At 37.4% G+C, this 14,788-nt stretch overlaps 1 protein-coding gene across 2 annotated transcripts in view; it reads right to left on the bottom strand.

Annotated features, from left to right (window-relative positions):
• Positions 1-10,633: 10,633 nt before the first annotated feature.
• The window catches only part of LOC107713832 (pleckstrin homology domain-containing family F member 2), a 34,836-nt gene continuing 30,681 nt past the window's right edge, over positions 10,634-14,788 (bottom strand). For both annotated transcript variants that reach the window (XM_016519463.1, XM_016519464.1), the window contains exon 2: positions 10,634-13,661. In XM_016519463.1, coding sequence (XP_016374949.1) covers positions 12,913-13,650 — 738 coding nt within the window. In that variant the 5' untranslated portion in view covers positions 13,651-13,661 and the 3' untranslated portion in view covers positions 10,634-12,912. The remainder of the gene's footprint in view (positions 13,662-14,788) is intronic.

Genomic DNA, 14,788 nt, shown 5'->3' on the forward strand with positions numbered 1-14,788 from the left:
ATTTGTCAGCTATTTACAGACGCTGATATTTAGACAAGCGCAAATCAAGAGAATCAGCATTTGCGTCTCTCTGAATGAATTAGGTTGTTTAAATGAATCGGATGAGTGAATGATTCATTGACAGGTTTCTTTCCTCCATCTTCTTTTTTGAGGTTTTACGGCAGCTGGAATCCAAATTGTTGCGTTACTGCCACCTTCTTTTCTATCTTAAAGTCCATTTTTACTTTGGAATCATATTTCTTAAATAAACAATTCCTATCTTGCACATTACAATGTACAACTCTGCACATTGTAATATGCATTTAGGTTTTGTTCCTTAATGAATTTTCATCGAATCGTTTGAGTGAACAATTTAATAACGCACTCTGTCAAATGTTTGATTTTTGAATGAATCAGAGTTGTTGAACGAATCGGTTGAGTGAATAATTCTATCACTGAATTAGGAACAGCACATAACCAAACTACTTTTATTATTTCTGTAAAGTATTTATAACACAAATAGTATGAATACCAGACTAGAATGACATTATATGGTGAATTAAGGGTGATTGGGACATAAGGTCAAATGGGACAGTATAACTATACAGAATTAATTTTCTTACCTAATGAGTGAAAATAAAAACTTTTTTTGCTGAGCCCTAGCTGTAAGACCACATAATTAAAATGGGATGCCCTCATTGGTGTGACATCATATAGGTGGGCGGGGCAGGCATCAAACAGGAAGTTGACTGTGAAATGCATGAACTGAGGAAAATGACATAAGCTTTTGCTAGTTTTCATAATAAGGTCCTAAAATTGTCATAGCTACTATAATATACAAACTTTTGATGAAAACATAAATACAATGCACTACTTCTACAAAATCAGTAAAAAAAAAAGTGCTAATATCATGTTTCTGTTTTCAGAATTAGGTTGTTTTTATTTTGTCCCATCCACCCAAACACAATTTGGGTGGATGCACAGCATAATTTTGGGTGATCGGGACAGTGCTTAAAGGCTTTGCTAATTAAGAAAATGATTGACCTTTTAATAGAGAACCATTGTATATGCTCTGTACGCTCTAAATCAGTGGTTTCCAAACTTTTTATTTGTGCAAGCCGTAATCAACCACAAAAATATTCACGAACTAGCTAGATTTTGCTAAAATAAAAATTCTGAATTAGAAGCATTCTGAAAATAAAAGCATTATAGATAAACTGTTTTTATTTTGTTGCAGTAATAAACCATTTCATATTTCTGTTAAAGGTTTGTGCAAGTTAAATGTGTTAATTGGTGATGGGGCCACCCAACATATTTTTTTTCAACATAATTTTATTTTATTTTTTGGACCTGTCCTGAAGCTTTTTTTTTTTACTTGTCTATTTAATTTTTTTTAATGCTTTCAATTACTTTTGGACTTCAAGCCTTCTTTTACCTAAGTTGCATGTGTTGTATTGTATGAATTGTGGATGGATTTATGAACTGAGAAATAAAGTTGAACAGAAATAAAATAAATATTTAAAATAAGGAAATATTGCATATAAAATTATATCAAAGTATGAACTAACTTGTGCAATTCAGTAAATATTCTTACACTACCCTAAATCAATGAAAAAATGTGCTGTCCCAATCACCTAAATGTTACCCAAAAAATTTTTTTTGGCTCAGTTTACAGAAAAGTGTATGTCACACATCCTTTCATTATAATATAACATGGTTTCCTCCTCAAATGGGTAGTTAACATCTTCAGTATTACAGAAATGTATCATGTGTTGGGCTGATGTTTTTAATTTATGGCAAGAAACCTTGCACAAGGCAGAAATTAAAAAACTGTCCCAATCACTCTTACTATTCCAAATTTAGTTCCACACAGGTGGAACTAACATTTATTAAGCTAAACTAAAGGCTGAGAAGTGAAATGGGTTAAGGAACCGTCTGTTTCTGAATGCTGTCAGATCCAACAGCTCCTTTTGTCATCCTACGGTTTTTGGGGCCCCTGAACAACATATTGACTTGGGCCCCCTCTGTAAAAATCTCGTTCTGGGTCCCCTCTTCCTCGTCGGGCCCTTGGACTCGTTCTAACCTTTTCCACCACTATGGCACCCATGTGCACTTGTGTTCCAATTCATTGCACAATCTTCTATTTCACCTCTGCAACAACACTGTGCTGTCCATTTTCCTATTGCTCTGTATTGATCTATTATTTGTAGTTCAGCATTTTGATGGTAGATACACATTTCCGTCAGCTGCCACAGTTTTTGCAGTTGATACGCATTGAATCATGGTTCTGCAAAGACAAAGAACAAAAAATTGGCCATTGAACCAACTTGGCCTGCAAGTAGAAGGCTAAGCTAGCAAGTGAATTTAAGCATTAGTAATGGGTCTCAAAAAGGTCATTTCATCGTAACTGGAACTGACATATAAAGCACGGCAATTAAAAACAAAATCTGTCTGAATGACCTTGTTATAAGGAAGATCAACTGGAATCAGTGTCAGAAAAAAAAGCTAGATATGGATCATCTTTGAAATGCATTGAAAGTACAGTTTTGACGATGTCTTTAATGTATTCAAAGGCATTGGTTCAAGAAAAAGCTTCTTTCAGTTTTCTTCTACTTAATACTGACTCAAGCCTTTGCTCAACTGCTCAGCAAAACCAAAATAATAATTACTACATAACGTGAAAGAAGCACAGCAGACTCCTTACAATAATTGAATTAATTTGTTTTCTTTGTTGCAGATGTGTTCAATTTAGACTGTAATTAGTGTTTTATTCCCCTGGTGTCGCAGGGAGATCTGTGCAACACAGCAATTGTGAGTCTCTGTGTTTTTGTTTGAGGGCACTTGATGTCAACAACATGGCATTTCTAAGTCCCACTTCTTTAAAGCTTTCAAACGAATGCTATTTACTTGTTCAGTAAATCATTTATGTGCAACACAGTTCTCCTGGCAACCCCGTATGACGCTCAAAGAAAATTTGTCTTGCTTTCTGAACTGTCACATGTGTGAGACAGTAGGCGCGTTTCCATTACAGATTTGCGCAAAACTTTGGCGATATTTTATAAATGTCGATAAAAAAAAGTATTGCGAAATGACGGCGTTTCCATTAACCAATGTTATGCGACTAAAACGTAACCTTTTGCCTCTCGCGATAAGTCATGGCAACGGATTTTGGCGGGATTTTGGCTATATTTATTCAAAGAACCACCTCATGCGAGCGTAAAAACTTTTTTGCGATATATGGGAGTCTTTGCGAAATTGACGCGTTTCCATTAGGCGTATTTTCAATTGAGATTGAACTCCCTCTGTCTTTAAAGGAATAGTTCACCCAAAAATGAAAATTAGCTGAAAATGTTTTCACCCACAGGCCATTCAAGTTGTAGATGAGTTTGTTTCTTCATCACAACAGACTTGGAGAAATTAAACATTACATCAGTTGCTCACCAATGGATCCTCTAGTGAATGGGTGCCATCAGAATGAGAGTCAAAACAGCTAACAACATCACAATAATCCACAAGACTCCAACAGTTAACATCGAAGTAAAAAGCTGTGTTCGTAAGAAACAAATCCATCATTAAGATGTTTTAACTTAAATACAAGTCCATAATCCATAATAATGTTTCCTCCAGTGAAAATGTCCTCTCACATCGAAATCCACCAATACATTTGTTTAGAACTGTTTTCACTTGTAAACGGTGCTTGTTCTGTGCATATTTCTCTCCTGATTCAGAGGAACAACTTCTCACTGAAGACAGAGTTTAAAACATCTTAATGATGGATTGGTTTCTTACAAACAAGCAGCTTTTCGCTTTACAAGACGTTAATTGATGAACTGGAGTTGTGTGGATTATTGTGTTTTGATCAGTTGTTTGGACTCTCATTCTGATGGCACCCATTCCCTGCAGAGGATCCAACTTTACCCACTCAGCATGTTTAAGCTGCAGCTGCACCATTATCTTCTCTGACAGGCTCACATCCCAACGGCTATTTTCCTCTAAAAACCTCCCTGCAATGGCAGAGGAATTTGGAAAACAGATGAAAAATGGAATCTGCAAAAATTATTTCATTTGGTTCATCATAATTGCGGCTTTGCCTTTATGGTGTCTGAACAATGAAGCAGAACATCATCGTCAGCAAAGTGCAACAGAATAAGAGGAGAAAAGAATTCACCAGCAAATGCAGAAGTCAGGTGACTTTTAGAATACAACCTTGAGACTACAGTTTTAAAGAGACCTGAAGTGGAAACAAAGTAAAGAAAGAGGATGGAAAAACTCAGAATCTGGCTGTTTATCATCCAAGGCTTCAAAGTAACAGTACATTAGACCACAGACAGGGATATAGACTATGAAGGGCAAATGGCAAATACTTATTCTCAAATGGCCAGGCTGTTAGCAGCATTTCGGCATCTCCTGAAAGCTTTTGCACGTTCCGTGAGAGATGTGCACTTTATCGTTGAGTTGCTGCAGTAGACCGCCTCTAAGAATGGGAGTATGTTAAGGTAAATGTGCAGAGTTGCAGTTTATGGGTATTTTCAAACAGCTTTTAGACATCCAAACAACAGCTAGGAGTGTGAAATTGGTACTGCTTTGAGGTTTTACTGGCATAGATTTTGAAAACATTTCTATGGGGGAAGAGGAGAACAATCTTACTTCAGAATGAACAGACGAGTAGGATCCAGGATACATGGAGTCGAAACCCCTTGCTCCAGAAATGACCCTTTAGATATAGCTTTTTTTCTTTTTTTTATCAAGATATCACAATACATGTATTTAAGAGAAAACATGCTGCTTAAAGTAGTAGTAGTAGAAAAGCTCTCGACTGGAATCCTCAGGGGCACAGAAGAAAAGGCCGTCCGAGGAGAACGTGGAGGCGGACAGTGACAGAAGAACTGTCAAATAAAAACCTGACATGGGCAGAAGCCAAGAGAATGGCCCCCAACAGGGTCAGATGGAGGACGGTCGTTGATGCCCTATGTCTCGCTAGAGGCGAAGAGAACTAAACTAACTAATGCTGCTTAAATGCTACTAATGCAGTCTAAAAATTGTCTGTGTCAAGGCTGTGTCATACTTGTTACAATGATTTGGTCTGATATTTTGCATATTTAAAGCATCTATTAACCAGTCTTCCACTACTAACTTTTTGTGATTTTTTTTTCATGGCGGAATATCCAAAATATGCTCACATTAAAGACTATTTAAATAAATAAACCTCTTTTTTTTTTTTTTTTTTCCCAGTCTCCTATCTCAGAAATATCCACAAAACTCATTTTTATACAAATTAAACTCTTTACAGAAAAAAAATCCTTGAAACTCAAAAATCACATAAATAAAGTCTCAGAAAGATCCACTTTCAAAACTACAACTCTCTAAACAAAATAAAAATAATAAAAAATAAATATATGCATATGCATATACCTGATGATGACATAGATGTTTGTTCCTTTTAGATGCCGAAGTGGCTAGAGGAGCCAGTTGTTTACGTACAAAAACTTGACTGTTGTTCACCAGTTCCATTATATTTTGCAGTTCATACCAGTGCAGTTCATATATAAATTGGTTTTATTAAGTGAACTAAAAGTTCCATTAATGCCTTAAAATAAACTGATAATCACCATAATAATACACATGGCAACACAGATTATGAATTAAATGAACAAAATTGGACTTCCAATAAACCATATGACGTTTCTTTCTAAAGAACTCTCTAAACATGATTTAAAGTAGTTCATATTCATTTCTATACCACTAGATGGACTGTAACGGGAAAAGAATTACCATACTGAGCTGTTTGTGTAAGTGTATGTAAACATGAATATCCCCAGCTGCTCTGTGTAGTCTATAGAGGGTATGTGTTAAATGTTGTAACCACTAATTAGGTGTTATCTCAAAGCTTTTAGACAGAGAGCAAGATCGTTCCACCCACCACCTGACATCGCTCAAGCTGATATGAAGTGCATCTTTTGCACTCTTCCAGAAACACACACAATTATTCCAGTCGCACACTCCTCTTCTGCCTGTCACATACAACACATTCCTGACTAATTATCGTATACAAGTCTAATCTCCCAGCTATTAGGCCTTAATGTTAACATGGATTTGGTGAGCTGACAAGTGCTGAGAAAACCTTTTGTCAACATTTCATGCTGTCAGTTTGATTTGGCCTCTTGGGCCCGTCTAAAGCAGACTTTGTCTTTACAAAATAAATTGCCATGCATTGTGCCAGTTTGAACAGTGCAACCTGACAAAATGACAGGAGTAACGTTTAGATTTGGGATTTGAAAGAAGCGTCACAGATGTCTCCTACAAATTCAAGGCCCACATTTGTAGAACAATAAAGTTTCATTAATTCGTTGGTTCAAAGTGCAGAGAGGTTCAGATCAGAAAGATAATCTAGGTGCACGAATGTAAAAGCCAGAGTTAGGATGCGTAATGCATGAGAATGACAGCAATACAACACTTCTCACACCTTCTGTAAATACTATATCTCTTACACAAGACGTGTTGCCTTTGATAAGATGACATTCATCAATTCCTTTCCTTTTTTTCAGACTTCATATCTAAAAAAAAAAAAAAGCCACACAGCGTGGCACTGCCACGTTGTGACACAGTCAAGCACATTGTCATGAGGAAAAGCAATTTCCACACCATTATCCACAGGTTTCAGTGGTTTCCGCTGAAGTTAATTGCTTTTTGTTCTTTCAAAATATAGCTATTTGGTTTTGGGAAACGGAATAACTTGAGTGATTACTGTGGTGGATGGTGAATGAGAGGACATGTTATAGTAATAAGTTTATTGTTTTTGCATACTGCATTGAATATGTACATAATATATATAGGCAGCCCGAGTATAATTCAATTAATATGATCCAATATGAACTAATAATTAATATGATCATACAAATAACTCATATGAAGAATGTTTATTTAGCAGTTTTGTTCAAATCAACTTTTTAAAAAATGGCCTAATATTTTCTAGAGCAGAGAAATAATTGACTTTCACATACAATTAACATTACCTGATAGAATTTTTTTTTTAAATTACGTTCATTCAAAAATATTTCCCTTGCTAACCATTGTCCTTCATTTAGCAGTGTATGGCAAAGAGTGAGTTCAGCTAAAAATGAAAAATGTATGTATGTTATTTTCTGTGGAACACAAAAGTAGACATTTTTGAACAATCATTACACAGCTTTTGCCATTTAATGGCGATTCACAGTGCTGTCATGCTCCAAAAAGGGCCACAAAAAAAAAACACTATAAAGGAACAATCAAAATTCAAAAATGACACCTGTGCAGTGCTCTATAGAGGGCCGCATGTTACACAAACCAAAGTAATATCAGAAAGCCCACAGTTCTAAATTGTGCAGTCATAAAGCAGACTATTGCATAGTAATGATGGGTGTTAAGGAATGGAAAAAAGATCTTCCTCCTACTCTCATGCATTATGCTATCAGACACAAAGGGCAAGAGCATGTCCAGCATTTTTAAACGAGAACACACAGATGAAAGCCTCATATCCTGCAGTGTGTGGGTGCTTTCCTTCGGACCATTATAGTTTAAAGCACAGGGCTCCACTCCTCCTACAAGGACCTATATTGCCTTAAAATGCAACTACATCCAATTTGGGCAGTTGCTCTGAGTAAGTAACACATTCAATGAGAAATAAATTCTTATTGGCATCGGTGGTTCCGTGAAGAATCTTTAACATCCATGAAAACTTTCCATTGCATAAAACTTTTAATCTAAAGAACACTTTTCCACTATAAACAAACTTTTGTGACAAAAGTTTCTTTATAGTGGAAAAGGGTTCTTTAGATTATTATAATGTTCTTCACACCAAGAAAAAAAAGTGTGTGTGTGTGTGTGTGTATATATATATATATGTATATATATATATACATACACACACGCAGTTATTTAAAGAACTGTTCATTTAAAGGTTCTTTGGGGAACCCAAAATGTTTCTTTTATGGCATCAGTGTGGAAAACCCTCTTTTGGAACCTTTATTTTTAAGAGTATATACATATCCATGACCAATATTTCTGTGGCATAGCCTGTTTCTATAACTTTCTGACAAGCAGAAATTCTGATTACAGAGTCTATACACATTTTACCATATTTATATTATTTTCTGTACAATTATTGACTGCCACACCATTATTGGAGTAGAATTTTTCTCACCAGTCTATTATAATTATATCATCAATTTCAGATCAAATTGTCGATCAAATTCAGATCAAAGTGTGGTTTCTCACTTTACACCATGAAACAGTCTCTTTTTGCTTAAGTAGGTCGTTCCTGGACAGAATAAAACTAAAAAATCTGGACAAAGTCAAAGGTTGCTCCAAAAAAAAAATAAAGTCCACCGCTCTCCGGTGCCAGCAGGGGGCGCACTTTAGCTGTCATGATGAATCTCAGCCAATCTGACATTCTGTATGAGTTTCTATCCTCTCACCCACAACTACACACAGACTGAACTCAAACTCATTGAAATTCATCTGATACCAGAAGCGAATTCTGTCAAACTAAATAATTGATGTTTATGCAGCAGTATCAAAAATGTTCTATTTGGATTTTTCAGCTGAAGGATTAAATTCAATTTAGTTTCGAACTTCAACTTGGAATATCATTATACACTCAATGAATTTGTATGTTTGCAATAACTAACAATTTGTAAGCTGCTTGAATTGCATATACACTATTTTCCCTCCAGGCATTCAGTCCTTAATGAGACAGTTCACCACTTCTGTCATGGTTTACTCATCCTTAATGCTAATTCAATTCAGTATCTCTTTCTTCCATGGAACAAAAATTTAAATTTAAAGAATGTCCATGCTGCTTTAACGAAAGTATATAGTAACCAGGTGCCTTCATGCCTCCCCATAGAACAAAAAAAGTACCATAAAAGCAGTCCATATGACGCCATATCTCGTCTTCATAGCAGAATCAACTATATCAGGAACTTGTCACTGACGTCAGACCACAAGACAAATCTGAATACACAAAAACACGACTGGGATTTGAAAGCTACTGGGAGGGCAGGATTTTCAGAGAACTTCTTAAATTTCGGTCTATTCATATTTGGAACATAGCCTACCATATCAGCATGAACTATTTCCCGCGTGTAGAAGGAACTACTTTTATAGTACTTTTGTTCTCTTGAAATATGATTAAAAATGTGATCATCAACCTCAAAACAGCTTTTGTGTTTAATGGAAGAAAGTCATACAGGTTAGGGAAGAAAGTTATACACGAAGAAAAGTCATATGATATGGAAGAAAGTAATCTTATAATCTTAATGATCCTTTAAAATATGTTCGACACCAGCAGAGTGCGCATATCTTGTTTATGGAGTCTTAAATGTGATATGTTAAATTTTACTTGTGTATTAGCACGGAAGACCAAAGATTAGGCCTACTCTGGATATGGTCAGTTAAAATGTGTGCAGTACTGCGCTAAGCCATTGGTTTGTTTTCCAAAAATGTAAAGGTCATATTAGCGTGTAAAATGCCCTGCTTAAACTTGTTTTAACCCTAGATATACCCAGACTGATAACCGTATTATGGAGATTTTTCTTGCGTCGTGACATGCACGTGATATTTAATCACTTATATCAGCAGCATAATCCCCATGTGCAGAGCAGAAGGGTTCAACATCTGCAGCCAAGGGCCCTCTGAGAAACGAACAGTCCCGACAGGTTATTTATTATACAGCAAAATGATCCGCAGTGAAACCTTTTATAATTATAGACCAGGGCTGGCGAACGTCGGTCCTGGAGAGCCGCAGCCCTGCAGAGTTTTGCTTCAACCCTAATCAAACACACCTGAACAAGCTAATCAAGGTCTGAAGGGTTACTAGAAAGCTACAGGCAGATGAGTTTTAATTAGGGTTGGAGCTGTACTCTGCAGGGCTGCGGCTCTCCAGGACCGGAGTTCGCCACCGCTGTTATAGACACACCCAAATATTCTTTATGGTTTGGTGGTCAGGGTAATTTAAAATTTCCAACAAATCTGACAGCGATTAAGCATGCCACACCTCTAACACTTTTTTGTCAAATTGATGAAGGAATTGAGTGGCAAATAACAGAGTATTATTGACAGTCATGTCACACCACAGCACAAATGAGTGGTTTAAGCAACCCATTTATTTCCATGCTTATCAATCAGCAGCATAGAAATGTGTGATTTTTATATTTCAGGCTTTAGTGATTCGTTCCAAGAGTGACATTAACACCATGATGGTCTGACTCCTTAAAAAGCTAATTATTCTGAATAAAGAGCTAGATTTCAGGGACCATTTGTGACCATCATAGGCCAAAAGTTTCAGAACAAATGCTAATCAAACATAAAAGAAGGAATCATGTCAAATAAAGAATTTAAATGGCACACTAACCCCAGTGACAGAGCAAGTAACGTAGCAATCCCCTTAACATACTGTTACGTGGCATGGATTACCATACAAAGGCTGACACAAATAGACTAAACTGTAACAGACAGATTATCCATCACAATGACAGACAAACCTGGCGGTGTGTAAGCATTCAGTTTGGTTCCTATCCCAGTAAGTCCTACTTCTAGTGACATTAATACTCTCTGTTGCATATGCTGAGCCGTTGGTACTTGTATTTGGCACGTATTACAGAAGACAAGACAAGAGTTTAAGCGATGCATATATTTCTCAAAATTAGTATCTAATAATGATAATACGATGGATTACGTTCAGTTTTCAGCCCTTTCAGAGTTTTAAATGAGAATTAAAAATGGCAAAAATGTACAAGAAACAGAAAATCCCCAAAATCCATCCAAGAACAAGGGAATCATAAATTACATGTTCAAGAAATCACAAAAGGAAACAAATGGAAAGTAAATGTCAATCCTGATTATCCTCTACTCAGATCTATTCTCTTGTATTTGAAGGCCAGATTTGTAAAGACATGTAGTCCCCGCCCACATCATACCCAAGCCCCTCCCCAATCAGGCCCCACCCCTCTCGTGGTTTGCAGAGAGAGTAAAGTGCTGGTAAGCTGATCCAGAGGTGTTCAGGAAATGCACACATGAACCACAGGGAAACGCTATGAAAAAAAACTAAAAGCAGCAAGCCCAACTAAGAGTAAAATATATATACACAAAAGTTTACAACATGCAAAAACAAAATCATCTCAGAATATTACAACTGAAGCAGAATATTACAACATACAAGTAAAATTAAAACAAATCATCTCAGGTTAAATTTGTAACGATTAGACCAATTCATTAACTCAAACATTATGCCACATATAATTATCCTGGAATCTAACGTTACATTCCAAAAGCAAGATTAGATAATTACCTTGAGTCAATCACTGTAAACCTATTTATAAGTATCACATAAAAGTGTAAAAGCAAAAAAAAAAAAAAAAAACTTTTCGCTTAAGTGTATCTGTAACTGCATTTGAACTAGATGGTCTGAGCGGACTTTTTAGCCAGAGTTAGGTTAATTAAATATCCCTTTTCAATGTCAGTTTTATTATTCTGACACAAACAAAATATGCCATTCTTAGCAGGTGATCAAGTATTCAGTACTGAGAGGAGTTCTCAAGCAGTATAGCTTCTTCTCCCACCAGCTTGACTTGTGTAGAAGTAAAAACCACTGTAAACCTGGCAGATCGTTGATGAAATATACTACTGTATCTCTCTATAGTGTCTAACAGAGTCATTTATTAAAACAACACACCACTTTGGAAAGTTGTTAGTGCAGTTTTTCTTGTGTCGAATAGCCATAAAAAACTAAACAAAAGGCGGCTGTGTGACAGTCGCTTCCTCATAATGCTTTCGATTCCCGTTCAAAACATGTAGAATTGACTGTCAAGACCCAACATGTGACTTCTCTAACACAAAGAACCCAATGAGAGAGGGCGGGTGGAATGGATAGCACGTCCTTCGCCTTAGTGATTCCTGTGGGCCGCATGCTAATTTGTATAGAGTTGAAATCATGGCTGGAGAGATACCAGCATAGTTTAGGGCATGTGGACTACAGATGCAGGATGTCACAAAATACTACAGCTGGAATCATGGGAATGTCCAAAAGCTATTTGGACAGAGATATTATAATGATTTGAACTGTACGCAACTGAAACTGTCGACTCAACTAATTTTGACCAGAACTGCAAAAAAATGGTCACTCAATGGTACCTGTGCACCTCTCAACAGAATACGTCATGCGATGTGCCATCAGATAAAGGCCGGTGTCTCAAAGCAAAGAAAGTCATAAATAGTTTCTCATTTCTCGATCCTGAGGATAAATAAGAAGGCACTAAGGCAGTGATGACCTTGTCAGATGAACTTTGCAACAGACTTCCTGCACCACAGCATTATATACATGCATTTACAAGCTTAGTAGCGTCTATCTGATTTGTCATTTGCAATTACTAGACACTGAGCAAAGTGAGAAACAGAAGATCTTCACCCGAACGCAAGCTTTCACGGTTTGTTAGTGGTTAGTTGTTCAAAGCATTAAATGCAGCTCCTCGTTTAAAACTACACCGTTTCACCTGAGGGAGTGTATGCCTAGGAACAGCCTGCAATCACATTACCCAACATTCTCTTCCTCCAGCGGATAGCAGCACCACTCAGTAAAAATACGGTAACAAAAAATGAAGGGGAAAAAAAAGTTGAAAAGAAGATGAAGGAGCACCATTGCCAAGAAATGCATCTACATGAAAGAGGTTAAAAAGGACTATGAGAGTGACTTTAATGTGAAAGTAGAGAGAGCCGACAAGTAGTGTTCATTAATACGCAGGAACAATTCCCATCAAACCTTTTGTTCATATGCACAAGGGCATCTAATTGTTTTGGGAAAGTGTTATTGCCACAGGAACCTTTGCAAACCCTGAATGAAAATTAGACTAAAATAATGGGATATGATCTGCAGATTGTCAATATTCCTAAAAGTGACCCTCAGTCACTGCTGTCATCATCATCGTCGTCGTCCGAGATGTTGTTACTGGAAATCTCCGGACGGCTGTAGGAGTCCGAGTGGGACGGTAGGGTGGCGCCCGAGGAGAGCTGCTTGTAACAGAACTCGCACACGCGCACCGGTTTGGACGACTGACTGGGAAGCAGGAACTTCTTCTCCGAACAGGGGCCACACACAACGAAGCCGCATTTCCGGCAATGGTGGCGCCGGCTGACGGGGGTGAATTTCGTCTTCTGGCACCGCATGCACACGGTCGCCTCAGAGTCAGGCACCCAGACAGCTGCGTGCTCACCGGTGGGAGATTTCCCGCTTTTTTCTAGTAGGTCCGAGACACACTTGCTGATGTGGCTCATCCACTCAGACTTCTCCGTTGCTGTGGCGGCGTAGACGGCGAAGGATTTTGTGGGCGTTTTAATGAGCCAGCCGTTGCGCAGGTCGCCCTCATCCTCTACCGTGTCAATGGTGACGCTCTCCAGAGGGATGATGTGCTGCTTATTGTACTTCTTCTTCTGGATGACGATGTTGCCGTACACAAGAATGTCGTTGAAGAGGAAGAACTGTCGGGCTTTGGGCCTTTTGCGGCACAGCTTTGTGAGAACACCCTCTCCTATGAGCACTCGACCTGGAATAACCAGCGGTTGACCTGCTGTGCCAAAGCATGCTTCCACGACCCCGATGCGCTTAGAGTTGGCCTCACTATTCGCCAAGCGGTCCACCATCTTTCAGATGCCTGGGAAAGACAAAAATAAGAGATTATAATTGGAGCAGGAACAGAAACTGAATATAATGGCTCAGACAATATCAGTACACATAAACAGATAAAACCATACAGACTTAAGGAAGGAACACTTGTGGTTCATCAAATCTTAACCAATTCTTTGTGGCCTTTAAAAAGTTCCCTGAATCTGGTCCATTTTGAATCAACTTGTCTTGAACTTGAATCACTTAATGCTTTTGTTTTATACACACAGAGAAGTCTGGAGGTCATACACCACTGGTGAAAAATGCTTCTATTTCACATTTTTCAATTTTAATTTTAATTAAATTTCAGAGAAAATCATAAGCATATTTTCAAAGTCAGGTTGCCAATGCTTTGAAAGACTATTTCATTAGAAGAATATTTCATTAAAATATAAGTATTATCAATGCATATACCTGATTAACCATTGATATCATTAAACTTACAGCACAATAATGCATCCAACCATTCCCTACTCTTAATTAATATTTTTGTTCTATATTACTGACTGTAAATGTGAACAATTACTCAAAAAACAAAGCAATGTGTCCTTAGTTGACAAACACCTGAAGCAAACATAATGTTGATTTAAAATACCGCTCAAGAAAAATTATTTTTATTTTATTTTATTTGAAGAAATAACACTTTTTTTCAGCAAGGCATAGGCGCGGGAAGTGGGGGTGCTGAGGGTGCTGCAGCACCCCCTGTTTTTTTCTGTGGGCAACTGTTTAACTGTTGGGAATAAAAAAAAAAAATCGGAGTGTCTATTTACACTAAGTGCAAATATCCCGCCTTGTTGGCAGAGGCTATTTACACTAATTCCACCCACCAACGTGTGATTGGGATAGTCAACATTACAAAAGACGGTCATCAATCGTCAGATTCAGTGGCGTAGATGATAAAGCGTGTGTCATAGCCTACTCCTTTTGACTCGATCGACTCGGGGTCGAATTTGCCTTTTGGCAAACTTTTTTTCTCCCTTTTCAAATTTCAAATCACATCAGAAAAGCATTTATTTTTAATAAAAATGAAGGAAATAAAAGTTGAAAATAAAGTATCGGGTAGGGTTAGGGTAGGTGTAGGGAGGGCTCCCAATAAGGTGGCATCCATTTAATAAT

Source organism: Sinocyclocheilus rhinocerous, unplaced genomic scaffold, assembly GCF_001515625.1.
Source record: "Sinocyclocheilus rhinocerous isolate Xijiao unplaced genomic scaffold, SAMN03320098_v1.1 scaffold779, whole genome shotgun sequence".
In the NCBI taxonomy this organism is placed as follows: Eukaryota; Metazoa; Chordata; class Actinopteri; order Cypriniformes; family Cyprinidae; genus Sinocyclocheilus; species Sinocyclocheilus rhinocerous.